Source organism: Halichoeres trimaculatus, unplaced genomic scaffold (genome assembly GCF_033239565.1).
Source record: "Halichoeres trimaculatus isolate MK-OKI-2021-1 unplaced genomic scaffold, fHalTri1.1 fHalTri1_scaffold_21, whole genome shotgun sequence".
NCBI lineage: Eukaryota > Metazoa > Chordata > Actinopteri > Labriformes > Labridae > Halichoeres > Halichoeres trimaculatus.
The window spans coordinates 16,843,248-16,861,769 of record NW_027437199.1 but is presented as its reverse complement, the minus strand read 5'-3'; the positions used below and the strand labels follow the sequence as shown (position 1 = coordinate 16,861,769).

The window sequence follows — 18,522 nt, the reverse complement described above, 5'->3', positions numbered from 1 at the left end:
AATAAACAACACAACAGATTCTTTTCTTTCCGCCCTTTTTTGAGCAGCAGGACGAGGCTGATCAGTGTGGGTGGATATTAAGAACAATGCAGCACAATAAAACCCTTAATTTGAACTAATAACAGCAAAAAACACCAAACTGGAGGAATATTCATGTTTTTGTTGGAGGGGAAACAAACATGATGACAACAATGAAGCTACACCTACACAAAAGTAGTCCACACGTCATGTTCATTATATAAATATCTTTAATTGTTTTAACCGTAAGAATATAAAACAATTTAATTTGGGATTCTGCATCTTTTCTTCTTTACAAACACATAATATACAGTACATCTCTTTATTTTCAAAAACACACACAGCTTTGTCAGCAGGACGCACATCCGTATATTAATTTTCTAGCAGGTCATTGCATTACATTAAGACGCGTGCGCACGCAGGCTTCTGTGTGTGTGCGCACTCTCTGTGTGCATGTGTGTTAATGTGTGTGTGTGTGTGTGTGTGGGAGAGGAAGGGAAAGAGAGGAGGAGAGGAGAGGACGCATTCCTGCTTGTAACCCGAGACGGAGGGAGAAAAAGAGAAAGAAAGAAAGAAATAATAATCGATTGCTCCTTATTCTGAGCATGTCTCCAAATGGATTCAGGGTATTTTGATTCAGAAGGAGAGAAAGAGGAGGAAAACAGATATCCCTCTCCTCTTTTTACTCCCTTTCTCTCACCATCGTACCGGCGAGAGCAGCATGAATATGAATGCGACCTGCGTTGGCATTAACGTGGGAAAATAAAGCCATGAGACGAACCCTGATGCATTTCGATCGATACTGAGGATATAAGACGTAGAAATCACTTCAATTTGAAGTACGGCATTCTGAAAAACATCCTGAGGGATTTATTCCCACTAGATCCAACACCAAAAACAGCTTATTTTCCCATTTCCATGCACTTAGCCAATGTTAGATTCTCTAACAGACTGATGGTGCATTTCTCATAATAATCCCTCACTGTGATGTTATCATCATGGAATGACTTAGCTGAAGATTTTGACTCTTATTTCTCTGAAAATGCGAGTTAAGTTGAGACTCTGTCCCTAGAAGATGAATAAAAGCTTCCACGTGCTTGATTTTGTATCAGTTTTGTATTTTGCATAAAGGGTTCGCACTCTCTCTCCTCCTCTCTCTGGGAAATTGTTGCTGTTTATAGGGTTAAATTAACAAAGGTAGTTAGAGTGTGTCCTGGTCTCCTTTCTCCAGCTCTGCTCTTGGTGTGAGGAGGGAGGGAAGGAGGGAGGAAGAGGAGGGGGATGGGGGGAGGGGGCAGACACAGTCCCTTTAGGCACATTTTCTCCCAGTCTCTCATTCTCGCTTTCCTTCTGTTTTTTTTTCAACAGTATACACCCTTTGAAAACAACCACATACGAGGTAGCCAAATGTTTTTGTAGGCGTGATGGCTGTAGCAGGAGATTAGTCATAAATGTATCAAATCCAGACGCACTGTAAAAGAGAAAATAAATGTCTCACACTAAGAGTTTTAGACCTCATTTAGCTTTAGTTTCACCGTGAGAATGACACTTTACTTCTTAAAAATGTGTGAAATGAGCGATTTGCATCAATGTTACTCCTGTCCGGCGTCAGACTTCGCGACAAGTCACAACTCAACTGTTAGAGATGATCATGAGCTCTTAAAAAAGTAAGTTTAAATTGCTTCTACCAGGCAGAATATTTAGTCATACCAAACACTAATTTTAATCCTGCAAGGCCCATGGATGGAAAATAAAACATTTGCACGTAAAATTCTTGTCACACAGTACACAAGCACACAGGAGGCAAAAAGGGAGATCTCTATTTAAATAAGAAAAGAAATACCCTGCCCTTCTACTCATACCCCTTCTCGGATCCCCGTACAAAATCAAAACCAACCAGAAATCATTTCCAATCACCTCACTTTTTCACTCTCTGTCATCTGCCAGAGTCCCAGGTTCAACACTTTAAGGCAGGGGAGCTGTGTGATCCTCTCCAGTCCCCTCTTGGTGATCTTGGTACATCCATACAGGTCGATGCCCGCCAGCTGGGTCAGGTGGTCGGCGATGAGCTCAAGCCCTTTGTCAGTGATGCGCACGCACTGTCCAATGTTCAGGGTCCTCAGCTCATGCATCTGCCTCACCATCCGGTTTATCCCGTCATCCGAGATGTGACACGAGCACAGGGACAGGGACTTGAGTTGGTACAGCCCTTGGGCGATGTACGCCAATGTCTGGTCTCCTATCTTGTCACAGAATGAAACGTCCAGCCCTGAAAGCCTCAAGGTGCCCATGGCGAGATGCATAGTCCCCGTGTCGCTGATGTTGTCGCAAGAGCGCAGGTTGAGGCTCCACAGGGAAGCCATGTGGGAGAGGTGGATCATCCCAGCATCCGAGATCCCCCCGCAGAAGCTCAGGTTCAGCACCCGCAGCTTAGTGAGCCCCTTGGAAATGTGTTTGAGTGACAGGTCTGTGAGTTTCTGACAGTCCTGGAGGGTCAGATACTCCAGGTTCAAGCAGCCCTCTGCTGCGCTGCGAGTCATGCCCGCCAAATGTCCAATCCCCACATCTGAGACATGCCTGCAGGACCTCAGGTTCAGGCTCTTGAGTCTGTGGAGGCCCCAGGCTATCAACAGGAGCCCAGTGTTGGTGATGTTGCTGCAGCCGCCGAGCTCCAGCACCTCCAGGTTCTTCAGATACTGAGCTATCCTGCCCAGACTGGAGTCTGTGATCTGCTTGCACAGACTGAGGTTCAAGACCCTCAGTGATGGGATCTCCTGCACAAACGCATGACCCAGACCGTTATCTGTGAGGTTGTAGCAGCCGGACAGATTGAGGGACTCGATGTTAGGCATACCCTGGATCACATAGCTCAAGCTGCGGCGCAGAGACAGGATCTGGACCCTCCGGATGCCCCTGGCCTGGAGGCTGGGGAACAGGGAGGGATTGGCCCGGCGGAGGTGCAGCTTGGCCTCCACCCCCCTCCACACTGACTTGTGGTAGGATGCGTCCCTCCAAGCTATACACACTTGGGCTACCCTGCCTTTGTCCCTCACGTCCAGATAGCTGAAAATCATTGCCAAAATTTCCGGGAAGAGGCACGAAATGTGCGTCTCCATTGTTTTTCAAACCCCAGGCATATAAGACTTAATACTCCACACCTCCAAGGCTGAAAAAAGAAGCCAGCCCAACGCCTCCTGCCGCTGTAATTATGCAGAAGTATCAACAGTCCTAGTTATCCACAAAAGTAAAATAAAGAAGCAGGAGTTGGTTGTTTCTCTTTTCTCACACTGAACTGTGCAAAATCGATCCAACTCTGTCTAACCCACGTGATCCGGTCTGGTTGCGCAGCAGGATTCAAATGCATTTAAAAAAGGAGAAAAAGAAAGGAAAACAAAAAAAAGCGTTTATTCCTGCCTCAACCCCTCTCTCCGCCAAAAAGAGAAGGAGAGGGGGGCTAAAGGAAGAAGGAGGAGGAGAGGAGGAAAAAGCGTCAATCCTTCCCCCTCTCGCTCCCTCTCTCAGACGACGCTTCCTTGTATTATACCCACAAAAAGCCCTCCTCTCTCGGCCGAGCGGGGATCCAGACGGTCGTACATTTCAGAATAAGAGAGTAAAAATAAAGCCAGAGCTCTTACCGCCACATATTAAGAAATACTTCCATGGTGTGAAAGCGGAGACGATTGAGCTGGTTTGGCTTTGTGAGCGGAGAGTGAGCGAGAGAGGGGCGTCCTGAGCTCAAAGCCTTTGTCTGCTCTTTTCAAACCGACTTGGCAGGGACCCCAGCACTGTGCCAGTACGAGAGGGGTGACAACACGTAGTTATATACAGCCAGTGCCTCGAAAAATTGAGTTAAAAAATACAAAACAGTTCTGTCTGAGTTCTTAAGATATTTTAAATAATTGAAACAAGAAGTCAGATATTTAGTTCAATAAACGACGTGGGTCTAACTCCAACATATATCGAATCCTCCCCACCCCCGCCGTGTCAGGCAGTTGGTTTCTCCCGCCTCAGCTGGAACGGTGCGAACAGTTTCCCTTGGAAACCAACTTCTTACAATTCAGTTCACTTTGGGCTTTAACCCTTTGAGCGGACCACACAAGAAACACAAGGAAGCCAATCTAGAGAAGCCCTTTTGAGTTTGCCTACTTGGCTGGAACATTTAGAAGTTTTTTTATTGCAATATTTTGTTTTTATTGTTGTGGAAATTGCATCAGAGGGCCTCAATAACTGCCAGATGTAGCCTTCTTCTGGACTCTTTTAGCCTAGAAAGTCCTCAACTACTTTCAGAAGGTCTCAACTGTTAATTTTTCACTCGGATAAAAAAATGATAATAATAGATTTGGAGATTATATAATTTGATTCATTTTGAGACAATATTGAGAGGATTAACTGTCCACCTGAAAACTTTACTAGTTAAAGTTGATGACCTGAAGTTTATTTACATTTGGTCCCAAGTTTTCATCTTACAAGTTATCAATCATAGAATAGAATAGAATAGAAAATACTTTATTTATCCCCGAGGGGAAATTCAGGAGTCACCGCAGCATTTAAGAAAACAAAAGTAAGAAAGAGTATAGAAAGTGCAAAAATGCACTTTCTGGCAATGAAATGAATCATGTGCCAAATTATGAGTACATTTGCATTTTTTGGTAAGTGCACAAACAAAACCTAAGTAGATTTAGTAATATCTCACTAAAGTACATTTGGACTGTGCACAGGCTAAGCTTGAGCACTTTTTATTCGACAGAATCTCAATAACTCTTACAGCTGGTGTCTTTAAAGGAATGAATTTATCATGGTGTGAATATGTGAGAGTCCAAAAGACACATTAGAGGACACAAAAATAGATTTAAGGAGAAGGATTTGTAATTTTTTTTTTTTTTTTTTAAGAAGTTGTTTGCAGGTAAACGATCTGCAGAAAAATAATCCTGATAAGATCCACATCCTGATCCTGCCATGACAACTTCTGATGTCTTTTCATCCCATATCGCCGCCTAATGGAGCACATTTTCCTTGGTCAGAGTTTGCTGATGTTTGCGCAGCACGTAACACTGCAGAAAACTGACCACTTATCATTTGGTATCAAGACACAATTTAGGGACAGGTGAGGTCTGATTTCATAAGTCTGTAATAATGGTATAAGGATGTTTGACCACACTTAGAGACTCTTATATTATACATATAAAGTAGAGCGTTCATATGTTACTTTCACAGTTAATAAATATGTCAGAAAGAGCCGCTGCCCTTTGGTCAATTTTGCAAAATCAAATGTGGCACTCTTTAAAAAAGTTTTGACATCCCTGATTTACAACAGAAGTCTCATTTTGTTAAATTAATTGGGCTTGGTATTTGTTTGAGCCAGTGTTTGTTAGAACATCCATAAACACAGTGTCTTAGATCTGTAAGCAAAATAAAACAGCCTGTGTTACATCTGCTAGTTACTACTCTGTGTTCACAAAGAGAGTAAATATATTTTTCCATGAAGGGATGGGTTATCCTTAAATGACTGTGATGAGAAGCTAAAATAATCTGCAAAATGCTTTTTCTCTGTCTCATAAAGCACTAAAATAATCACTTTGAAGCAACCGAAGCATCTGGCATTGCTTATTGTGTTGATATTTGAAGAATCATTTATGTCAAAGCCTATTAGTGAATGTCAATAATACTTTGCTTTATTTAGAGATATTTTCAGAGTTGCTCGTTTAATGTTTCAAAGGCTGAAAATCATCAAAATAAATCAGGACAGGAAGAGGAGACGGGATATTTTTCACTCTTAAGGTGCAACTTTGACACCCTGTAGTGGGCCTCTTTCAACCCTGAAGTGCCTTGGTGTGAATGTGAATGTGTGTGTGTGTGGTTTAAGTTTACACATATGTTAGTGTGTGTGTATTTGTGCACAGCAGGAAAGAAAATACATGTGCACATGTGTTTTTTGTGGGTAAACAGTATATTTTTCATATGCTTGTATCCTTCCCTTGAAGAGTTTGTGGCTTCTCTGTGTTGAGTTGTGTATGTGCGTGTGTGTTACTGGTGTATGTGTGTGTGTGTGGGAGATAATATGACAGGGGAGCTGTTTGCTGGAGCCAGTGGAGTGTGGCAGGGCGGTTGAGAAAGAGGGAGAGGGGAAGAGCTGATGAGAAACAGAGAGAGGAAGCGATAGGGGGAATCAGTGATCAGGTGAGGATAAGAGAGAGGAAGAGGAGCTGCAGAAACAGGCGGTTTTACATGGACAGATGCAGCCGAGCACAGCTGACAGCAGCTCCCTTTTCCTCCACTCCTCCCTTTTATCAACACTCCTCGAACATTTTCCAATCCAGTATTAAATCAGTGCTTATTTGCCTTTATGTTGGCATATTTAGCTTGCTGTACTTATGCTTTCTGCTCACACTGACCAACTACAAACACCACTACATGTTGGAACAAAAATGTACTTCTACTAATTTAGTGTGTTACCTCCGCTAAGGAGGTTATATTTTTGGAGAGTTTGTTTTTCTGTGAACAAAATAACTCAAAAACTTAAAAACAGATCTTGATGAAATTTTCAGGAAATGTTCGAAATGGAATAAGGAAGAAGTGATTAAATTTTGGAGGTGATCTGGATCACCGTCTGGATCCAGGACTTTTTAAAAGGATTCTTTATCATTGTGAGATAGGGCCGTTTTCACCATATGTGTATATAACTCCACCATAAATGGTCGGCTTGCTTTGCAAAACAGTAGAAGACAAGACAAGGTCACCATAATTTCTGACAGATGTAAAAGTACAATCCAGATCCTGGGAAAATTCTGGATACTAAGATCTGGAATATGAAATATGTACTGGGTCATCATAATTTTCAACACTGTCAGGTAACAAATTATTGTACACACCTGCAACCAACACCAAATTGTAGCAGACAGTCTGCTGAAAGGGAGTATAACATTAAAGTCGTGATAATCACAATATGCTTGGCGGAGGTCTGAGCTTTCTAAGTGCTTTTCTAGTTTTATATCTCTTACACAGCGAACTTAATCTTCACAACATATTTTCTAGAAAGATTCAAATTCTTTCTTTACAGTCTTGGTAGAGCATGGTTGCTATTTCAGCCCATGATGAAAGCTCCTCCACAAATGGGTCCTATGAGGCAGTCAAAGTTATACAGGTCTCTCAGGTAAATGTCTAAATGGTCCAAACTTGAACACTAGATCTATTAATCTTAAGCATCAATCTGGTGGCTATTTTTAATGTCCCACAGCTTCTTTACTTATATCCCATAAATTTATCAAGGACAAAGACAAAGCAGTTAGCTGCACCGTCCCCTGTGGCTGCCAGAGCCGGTGTGTCCTTGGTACCCCGGACTGCAGAGTGTGTCATGCATTTTCAAAATAGAAATCCTGACATGAATACCAAGCTTTATAATGATCGTGCAAACACCTTGAGTTATAAACAGAGTGGGTGATTAACAACAGCTTTCAGCTAAATGTGGCTAAATGGTGACTGTGGCTGTGTTAGTCTGCATGCAGAGAAGCTGAAGTTCTGTGACAGCAGATGGGGTTAATCATCTGTATCATTTAGAAGGATGAAGGCCAAAAAACAAACAATTATGCTATAAAAGTCAAAGACAGAACAAAGAGTGTTAGTGCCATTCTAAGAAGCCTCACCTACCATGTCCATTTCCTAAAATGTGAAATATGTTTAATACCATGCCTATTATAACTGTACCATACAAATCACTCAATCTAATATGACATAATACCTAATACCATACCATACCATACCATACCATACCATACCATACCATACCATACCATACCATACCATACCATACCATACCATACCATACCACATCTGACCTTACAATACTGTTGAGTAGTGTATCTCACTGTACCATGCCATATCTTAGAGTTTAGCAAACTTTTCAGCCCACTACCCCCGAAATGGCAAGCCACAAACCAGCGACCCCCTGCCATGGGAACACATCAACAGACCAATCCATACGCAGACAACAGCAAATAAAAACAGCTGGAGATCCTCAGTTTAGCTGGTAGGTAGAAAAGTTGACAAGTAGACTTAATCTGCCACCACTGACACTGTCGTTATCCTAGCTTAAGCCCTGTTTCCACCAAGTAGTCCAGTTTAGGTCAGTACCGTTTGTTACGGGTTGGCTCAGTTAACCCTGGTCCTGTTTGTGTTTCCACATCCAACCATGCCCCCTTGTGGTAGGCAGCGTGTAAGCCAAATACCAATAGCGGCATCTGCTAAATGATAGCGCAACACAGTGTATCCCGCTAATAAATCCAGCAAAGAAGAAAAAAACGACACAGTAAACAAAGAGAAACTATGAGAGATATCCAGCAATTTGTCTTTTTTGTGATTGGCGTGTGACTCTTTGTTACAAAGTGCAATCAAGTTTTGTTTCAGAAGGCTGTGTGCTGTGAGGACAAATACAGCCACTGTCCCACTGTAAGTGGCGATTCTTTCGACCAATCAACAGACTGCAGTGGTGTAGCTCCACCCTCCAGAATCGGAACGGTTTAGTCTGGCACCCCTACAGAAGGGTCTCAAAAAATTGGGGCGGCTTGTCTCGGTTATTTGGGGGTCTGTCCCAGGATTAGTCAGTGGAAATGCGTACCATGCTAAGAAGAAGAGACCTGCTTGGTGGAAATTGGGCTTCAGTCACTTCTGGGGTCTTATGGCAACAAAAAATGAGTAAAACAGATCAAACATTTTCTGTTTGTATGGTTTATACAATGATTTGACCCCTTTAATTATTTATTTATTTATTTATTTATTTTTATTTTATCATACACCAAATGCCATATAGTATATGGTATACACATATATACCATAACCAGGAACCTTTTCACTGTAATTCAACAGCTTTAAACTCTACACCACGGTACCAGTTTGCTACAAACCTACTGTATAAGAAGCTTCATGAGGTTTATCTCACCCATATTTTCCATTAACCAAAGTCTGCTCTAATCTCAGCCCTGTCAACAGCTTTTGGAGAGAAATTTATGATTGGTAGTTCCAAAAGAAAAATGATAGCCCACTAAAAATGCTTCTTAACATCATCACATATTACTGTGTTTTCAGATTAATTATTAGAAACTGTTCAGTACGATAAGCGTGTTCCTCATGTGCTTGTTTAGTAACTGTATCGTCTGTATAGTGACACAGTCTCAGGTGAAAAGGAGAGAATGCGTAGAGCAGAGATTGGAGGAGCAGTTGCTGAGTTTCTCGCTGCATGACCTGCCCGTGTGTGTCAGCGTATTTGCTCAGCATGCTTTTTTTTCCTCCTCCAGTTTTTCTGTCTCTCTGTCTGCCTCATATCATAGCTGTGTACGGTGTGTGTGTATGTGTGTGTGTGTCGTGCATCTTGTGGAAAACCTGCTGGGCCCTAGCTAACACTCACGCTGTGCTTAAGAGGAGAAAGAGAGGGATGGAAAAGGGAAAGTAAAGGATAAATGAAAGGATGGGAGGAGAGGAGAGATGAGGAGTGTTTTTGGAGCAGGAGAGAGAAATGAAGTGTTCTAGAAATTTGGTGCCCATGTGTGTTTTCTCCTGTGGATGTGTGTGTGCGCGTGTGTGTGTGTGTTCGAGTGTCCTTATTTGATGATTCAGGGGAGGGCTCTTACTGGATAATTGCTCGCCTCCACAACTCGCTTCATCTGCACCCACAGCAATCGCCCGTTGCCAAGGTTACGTGGGCGTGTGTCAACACGTCCCCCCCGAAAGACGACACCTTCCTGAATGGATATTACCATGACTCTGTGAATTCTCTGTCTCTCTTAAGCTCAGAGAAGAAAGCAGACAGTAATGATGCTTTGAGATACGAGACTGTTTGTGTGTGTATCTGTGTGTGTGTGTGTGTGTGTGTGTGTGTGTGTGTCTGTGTGTGTAGGCCCTCTCATTGTACCCGATGAGTGATGAATCTTTTATGTTCCTTCAGGTGTTTCCTTGCTTCACCGGGGCTTCACCTGTACGGCTGTGAAACATGGTCTGTTCGCCTGTGTGCATGTGTGTGTGTGTGTGTTGTGTCTTTGTGCCAGCCTTCAAAGCTTCCTCTTGTCTTCTCTCAGAGCTTGGGGTCAGGCATGTTTTGAAACAGTTATTAGCACATCACTTTGAATGACCACAAAGTTAATCACTAAAGGATTCTATGAGCCGTGTCAGGCTGCGGTTATGCTGGAGTTCAAAGGGTTAACTTCACTTCACTGCAAAGTCATGTAACAACAACAGAGTTGGCATGACCTGTGGGTTCATTGCTTATCAATTTACTTCTGTGGCCAATCCTGTTTCACATAATCATTAGGCAGGGGAATGAAGTAGGGTATCATATTAACTGCAGGGTAATGTTTAAAGAGGGGGTATTGTGGGTTTTTTGTTGTTGTTGTTGTAAGTCAGTAGTAGCTATACGTGATGATAAAGATCCCTATTTTTCTTATACTGGTGTTTTAGAACAACCCGTATTTCAGCTTCTGGCTGAAACACTTTGTTTTAGATGCTGTCTCTTTAAGTCTCCCTGATTCACAAACCCATGTACCCCTTCTTTAAAACAGTCCTTAGATAACACTTTCTCATTCATTTCAGTGTGAAAATTGTTTTTGACATTGATGGTTTTTCTTCTTACTGTTAGACACTGGTGTGTCTGTGTACTAGGGCTACACGATTATCGCAATCGCAATCGCAATGTCAGCACATGCAATTCAAATTTTTCTCCATGATAACCAAGCAAGTCTGTAAACTCATCATGACACAACTTTTATTTATTAAATCGCAATATTGTCCACCTAATCGCAAATTGCACCTTTTCCCCAAATCGTGCAGCACTACTGTATACACTGGTCACATTATATAACTTGAAAAGCACTCAGAGAGTGCAGACCTCCACCAAGCATATTGTGATTGTCACCAACACTTTAGTCCTACTTTAATGTTATACTTCTTTTCAGCAGACTGTCTGCTACAGTTTGGTGTTAGTTGCAGGTTTGTACAATAATTTGTTTCCTGACAGTGTTGAAAATTTTGATGACCCAGTACATGTTTCATATTCCAGATCTTAGTATCCAGAATATTGTCAGGATCTGGATCATACTTTATCATCTGTCTGAATTTATGGTGACCTTGTCTTGTATTGTTTTGCAAAATTATCCAACCATTTATCGTGGAGAAATAATCACATATAGTGAAAACGGCCCTATCTCACAATGATAAAGAATCCTTTAAAAAAAATTCTGGATCCATCCAGGTCACTTCCAGAATTTAATCACTTCTTCCTTATCCCATTTTGAACATTTCCTGAAAATTGCATCAAGATCCATTCGTTAGTTTTTGAGTTATGTTGTTCACAGACAAACAAACAGACAAACTCTCCCAAAAGCATAACCTCCTTGGCGGAGGTAATTAACGTCAACCCAGCAAACTTGCCAGGGTGATTCTTCCCATACATGTTCTGCTCCACTCCTACATGGAATCACCCTGACTGAACAAAGACATTTATTTATAAAGTGTTTATTCACACATACAGCTCATCTGGAATATCTGAGTGAATTTTTGCATGTGTGGACACAGCCTTCGTCAGTTGGTCGACGAGCAACATCGGAGTCTAAATTCAGAAATCCATACTGACATAGCTCTGCTGTCACTTTGCTTTTTTACATCAAGGTGGAATAATGATAGTATCCAAGGGTTATTGTTTCTAAACTGATTTCTACAGGGGGAAGTTTTGCCTCAGTTAATACCTGTAAACACTACCAATGATGGCTCAGCTTTGCTTCAACGTTGTGCTCCAGTCATTTAACATTAAAGAGGGGGTATTCTGCTCTCCCACCCTTTAAACATGACTATAAAGAAGCATTCTGGATGTTCACACTAAACGTGTGCAGACTTTCAAATCTCTACATATTGATATGTTATAGAAATCCCTGAATTTGTCTGCAAACTGATCAAAAATAATATGTTCAAAAAATGGTACAACATCTTCAAGACACTTGCTGAAATGATAAGGTTTTCACAGAAGGATCCCCAAACTGGTTCATAACATGCTGGAGGGAAGGGCCTCAAACACCAAGGTCTTTCCCCATGTCTCCCCCTGACAGGCCTCAAGGAGCCTGGCCAATCAGAGGAGAGGGGTTTGTGTAGCAGGAAGTCTTAAGGAGACAATTTTCAGACAGGCTGAAAAAGGGTTTTCCAAAACACCAGTTTGAGAAAAAATAGGGATTTTATTTTACATGTTAAATATGTAAAGCTACTACAGGGGTACCAGAGAGACAGAATAAGCACCTATAAAAGCATAATATCCCTCTTTAAAGATATAAAAAGGACACAACAATACCACCTTGAACAGGCTGTACACAGGGTACTGTCTATGTGAAGAGATATTTACAACATGCATCCTCTGATGAGAGTCAATATTATGGGGACTCTAGGACTTGCATGTCACATTTAGCTGGAGAAGCCTCTCATGACTCCAATAATTCTGATCAAATTTTAGGACTGACAGGTTTTTGCCCTATTAGGGGAGAGCTTAACTCAGCAAACCAGTCATTTGACTCAAATTATGATCTGTTCCAAAGCCTAATGTAGCCATTAATGTGCTTGAATTGTAGAAAACTGCCTCTACAGAGCAACTTTCTTTCTCAGCAGTGGCTTGTTAAAGTTTCATAGAGTTAGCAAGGGCTACAAAACATTTTCTTATTTAATTAAAGAAGGAGAACTTGAAGTTCTTCCTCCATTATTGTTTCATCCGACTCTAAGTAGAGACAGAATATTTAGTTCCCGTACCTGTCTGTTCTCTAAAGATTTCCCTCTTCCTTTTGCATCCTGTCTGCTGAAAATTTAAGGGACCTCGAGGTCTGTGTCGTTACGAGAATGGATGTGAGAAGAAGAAGAGGAGAAAGGAAGACAGTCCATGATAGAGTGGGGGAAAGAGACGGATGGAGCACATGTATGCAGTAGTGATAACAGAAGGTCACAGCCAGGAGATGTACAAACTATCTCTCTTTCTCTTTTTCATCTCTCTATCCTACCTCCAGTTTTCTTTTATCTTATCCTTTCGTTGGGTTTCTCTTTCGTTCTCAGTCAGCTTGACTGTACTTCAGTATCTCTGCAACACTTCACAGCCTGTGTGTGTGTGTATATGTGTGTAGATACGCATGTGTGTTATGCACTGCTGCCTTGCTCCCGTTTTTGGACCACACAGGCTGCCTAGGTGTGTGTGTGTATGTGTCAGTGTGTGTCCTCAACAATGCTCCTCATTTCTGCCAGCTCTGCAGTCTGACATGGGAGATTTTTCTGCCGCGTGCTTTCTCTCCCTCAGTAGTCAGCATTTTGGCATTTTCTCAATGCGCTCTGTCATCTGCTGGCATGAATAGGCTGCGTATTGTTGTGTGTATGTGAAAGTGTCTATATGTGTGTGTATATTTGTGTGTTATCTGGTTGGTTTTAACTCTTGCGTGTTCTGATTGTGACATAAAAATGGAAACCAGCTCGTCTGAAGTTTGAAAACTGTGATGTTTGGATGTTTTTGACATGCGTTGTTCAGATCTGAAATGAAGAAACTGTTAAGTGTGTGAGGCAGAGAGCAAAATCTGTCGTTGCTATTCAGGTTTTTGTATCAGCTAATGACTCTTTGTATTTCCGCAGTCTGTGCGCGTGTGATTATTTCTCAGAACACCACTGAAGATAGACGAGAGCTCAGCTCCAGGGCACCAGAGGGGCGCCACGCAGAGCTTTCCCAGCCTCTGTGGCTTCTCCCTGGGCTCCCTGATCAGGGATTTGGCCTCTCTGAGGGAATTGGTCAGGTGCCTCGCTGGGCCAGCCAAAGCTTAATTATTTTCCACCGACGCACCAGGCCAGGCCAAAAGAGTCCAGATATATTCCTAAACCAGATGGGACGGATCCTAGAGCGTGTTTACAGAATATACATCCCAGAGTGTCCCCAGGCAAGGTTGGCACATGCTCCCTGCAGTGATTTTATATAAGGCGTGATGAGGTTGTTCCTGCTGCTGTATTTGTTAAGAAGCAGTCACAGGTGGCATCAGGTTTTGATCAGTCAGAATCAATTTAAAGAGGGGTATTGCCCCTTTTATTTAGTCTTTATACTAGGGTTGGGACGTTATGCTATTCTGGAGATTCAATTCTGTTACAATTTTTGGGGTGCCAATTCAAATTGCGATTCTTCTGTATTTACGATTTTTGCGATTCTTAGTTTGCTTTTTTACCAAACCATGTGAAAAAGTTAAAAGATGATGATAATGTCTACAGATTATATCAGGAGCCATATTTTCCCATAAAATGCACATCACATGAGTCAGAGAGAAACATTTCACCCTCTGCTGGAGAAAAGTGGTAGCTTTTTTCCAATCCAGTTTATAAACAAAGACTGAAATGATGAATATGAATTTGAAAAAAAATGATTTTTTGACAAAGAATCACAATTTCGGTATCATCAAACAAAAATCCTAACGAATCAATTTTTGATTTTTTTCTCCCACCCCTACTTAATACTGTTTCCCTGGTGCTCCCTTTGTAACTTAACATGATTTACAGCTCAGACGAAAACCAAAAAAGTTATTTCTGCCTCTGTCTAAAATGCCTTGTTTTAGTTGCTGTTTCTTTAAAACAACCCCCTTCTCCCTGATTGGCCAGTCCTCTGAAGGCCTTTTTGTGGGCAGAGCTATGGGGAGCCCTTAGTGTTTGAGTCTCATACCTCCAATGTGTCATGAACCAGCTAGGAGACCCTTATGTGATGACATCATCATTTCAAGATCCTGTGAATATCCCATGAAGCTTTCATGCTTTTTTTTGTTTTGTAAACAGAGCTTTCTTAGAAGTTTACAGACAGATTCAGGGATTTCTACAACAAGTAAATAGCAGTTTGTTTAGTATGAACACAGCTCTGTTAATGTATATCTATGTGTAAAATATGGGAACGCAGAATACCCCCTCTTTAATGTGACACTGGATTTGGATTTAATATACATTTCTTTCATAATAGGATCTTTTTTCATGCCTTTATTGGAATGATAGGAAATGAAGTTGGAATCTGAGAAGAAAGAGTGTGGAATGACTCAAAGGTCGCCCAGTGAACCCAGTGAACCCTCTTCAAGAAATGAACTCTGTGCATTCAGGGCACACAATCTAACCCCTGTGCTAAACCCGCGCTTTGCTGCAATTTCTTCTTTAAACCAAATTTCCAGTCTTTAATGTTTCATTATAAACATATTGCTCTATATCACAACCTCTGTTGTGATTACAGCTTGGTTTAAATGCTTGGGTCAGCTGTGATTTTGCTTTTGAGTGTTTTTTTTATGTTGTAAACATTTACAAAGTAGCTTCTTGATTTAATCATCAGTTTTTTACTTTGAACTACATCTGATGCCATTATTGGTATCATTATGTTAAACTAGTTTTCAAAACCCTAAGGATTGTCATTGGTAGAAGATGCTAAAATAGATGTGCTAAGAAAAGAAATCATTACTCACAGCTACTTAGCACAGATAGTATGTATGCAATAACTATATCGTGCCATTAAATGTCCTTCTGTGATGATGGACTGACCAAGACTCACATGAGCTCAGAAAGACGATATCATTCACTGTCTACACATAACATTGGCAGAATAAATAGGATTGTGTGTTCACAGCATCACAGTTAAGAGACGAGGGAGCATGAGAACAGCTGTGTGCACCATGGGGGAGAGAAGGAAGGAGAGAAAGACAGAAACATAAATGGCTGATTATTCCGACTTTTTCCGAGAGAAATGAAATCCAGAGAAGAAGAAGAAGAAGAAGAAGGTAGAGCAACAGAACAAAGCAGAGAGATGTGGAGAAACAGATGGCGGTATGGAGCGGAGGGAAGAGTGTGAAGAGGAGGAGGAGGGAGGGTGGGAGGAGATGGAGACGTAGAAAGAGCGGGGAGGAAGAGTATAGAGAAGATATATTTAGAGGGGGGAGGGGGGTAGAGTTTGAGCCTCGCAGCGAGAGGCATGACTCATCTTCTGCCAGCTGACAGAAGGATGGATGGAGGGAAGAGGGGAGGAGACGGGCCGAGTCAGGGGAGAAAGGAAGCAGGAGAAGAGTAAGGAAGCAGGAGAGAGGAGAGGGAGATAAAAACTTAAGGTCACTCCTCTTCACTCAGGTCCCTGATCTTTTCCCCTGGGTTGTGTGTGTGTGTGTGTGTGTGTGTGTGTGTGTGTGTGTGTGTGTGTGTGTGTGTGTGTGTGTGTGTGTGTGTGTGAGCTGGATACCAGCTGCATTTGGCAGTTAGTTGCTGCACATGTGTGTGTAGCTGCATCATACGTATGAGTGTCGTTCAGAGCAAGAAGAAGTACATCTCCAGTAAATGGAGCAGGTAGTTTCTTCATCCCGTGGGCTTTCTGTCGCTGCATTTCTCCTTTTGAGTTCTTCGCTTCTCACAAACGTGTCCATGTGCCGGTAAAGTGTTGGCACGTATTCCCTGGTTTGCTCTGTTCTAACTTGTTTTTCTGTAGGTTTTCAAAAGCAAAAGCAGCGGGTAAGATGAGAAAGAGCAGATAGGAAAATGTACTAATTGCTGTCACATAAAAGTGTGACAGAACAGAAACAGAAGGTGAACTAAACAATTAATTTAAAGACTAATGCTCAGAGGAAATAAACATGTTATTAAGTAGAGACAGAGTTTCCTGCTGTGTTTATATTAGAAATAGGTTTTCTTTGAGTTAAGTGAAAGACTTTTATTAAGAATTGTGTCTAAACTGGTTTTATGGGCAATTAATAGATTATCTTTGACATCATTGGAGTACCATCAGTGCAATGCAACTTATACATGAGCCATAGCAACAGAAGTCCTGCATGTAACAGATACCGTAAAGTACGCCTTTAACCACCATCCAAAATGCTCTACTCTCCAAATAACAAGTAGAACTATCATCCATGTTATTCATATACCATGGCTGTGTTGCTAACCAGCGTTTTAGCAACAGTGTCAACAGGAAGTGATAAAATCACATGTAAGATGCAAACTCTGTTAACTGATCTGGTGTGATGTGTGGGGTCTACTGACATGTTACACTCATAGACTGTATATAGAGTGGACAGTGTGGCTCCACCATTTATCATCGGACAGTTTTAAAACCAAAACACCCCCGCCACAGGCGCAGCCATTGGTAGCAGTTGTGCAGCCAGAGTCTGCGCACATATACATTATCTAACGTAAACCCTCATTTCTAACCTCCTATAACTAATGAAAACTAAACTTTTCTGAAAAAAGAGGAATTGAATACAAGGCAGCCAAATACTATCTCTAAATCATCACAACAGTGGGACGTGAGAAACATTTCTACGAGGTGGAATAAATTTTTAAAGTTTGACCACAGCCCATCTGGAATGACTGGAGAGACAGATTTTTTTGGGCTACACTGCAGCCAGCCACCAGGGGGAGCAGTTTTTTGTGGAGACCTCACTTCGAGCCGAGCAAGATGAAATTCTTTTTTTTTTTTTTTACAGTCTATGGTCACACCACTTAATTATTGTCATTGTAGGTGCTTGTATGGGAGTCTTTAAAGGTCATGATCAGGTATGTTTTATCATTTCAATTTTTTGAAAGAATGAGCTACTAATTCATCATTGTTTAAATTCAACAAGTCTTGTTTCCCCAAGGTACCAAGATAATCTTCTGGCAATTTCAGATTCATGTCTGCAGGTTGATCACCATCATTAGTCAGAACAAAGAGACACGTCTCCTGGCTAATGATGATGATGATTACCTTACTGATTTGATTTTTAGATCAGCAGAGAATTATCTAAGACAAACAAGAAAACAACTCTGGTGTGATGTGGGGAGTTCTTCCTTTTTGAGAATTATCATCATTTTAGATTTTTGTATGGAAGCCCTGAGAAGTCATGATTCCATATGTTTTATTTTCTCCATTTTCATGAATGTTTTCATTTAATATTTTTTCCTGCTGTCTCGACTTACTTTCTCTGTATGTTGAAAAATTAAGTCTTGTTTTCTTAAGATTTAGGGATAATTTATTTTGTATTCTTGGTTAAACAGGCTGTTTTACCAAGATAACAAGACCATTTTCTAGTGATATAAAAATCAAATCTGTTGGTTGATCACTATTGTTAGCTAGAGGATGGTGTGCCAAGCTTTTTTTTTCTTTACTGAAGTAAATCAAGCCTATTTCTGTGTTTCTATGTGCTTTATGAATAGTACAAAGAACCAGGTCATGGCCTCGATGTAACGCTGAAAAAACAATTGAACTTGAAAATCTAGAGGACGTGACGAGTAAAAAGGTTTCCATAAGCAAACCTTCAGAGACATTTTTGTGTCTGCCTTTTCCTTGGCCCGTTTTTGCTGATGAAAGCAATTCACCTGTTTTGATTTTTAGATTGCCCAAAATTATCTGGAGAAATCAAGCTTCATTATCTCAAGATTACTCCATGATCTTGAGAAAACAAGGCTTGTTCTCTCAAGATAACACAAAAAATAAGCTGAGAAAACTCACAAGAAAACTGAGTAAATTTAATGTATTTA

General features: G+C 41.3%; 2 protein-coding genes across 4 annotated transcripts in view; one reads left to right on the top strand and one right to left on the bottom strand.

Moving 5' to 3' along the window:
- The window catches only part of wnt5b (wingless-type MMTV integration site family, member 5b), a 104,714-nt gene that overhangs the window by 68,340 nt on the left and 17,852 nt on the right, over nucleotides 1-18,522 (top strand). The window lies entirely within an intron of this gene.
- Nucleotides 231-3,792, bottom strand: fbxl14b (F-box and leucine-rich repeat protein 14b). The gene has a single exon (XM_074698673.1). The coding sequence runs from the start codon at nucleotides 3,132-3,134 to the stop codon at nucleotides 1,932-1,934; it is 1,203 nt and encodes a 400-aa protein (XP_074554774.1). The 5' UTR covers nucleotides 3,135-3,792; the 3' UTR covers nucleotides 231-1,931.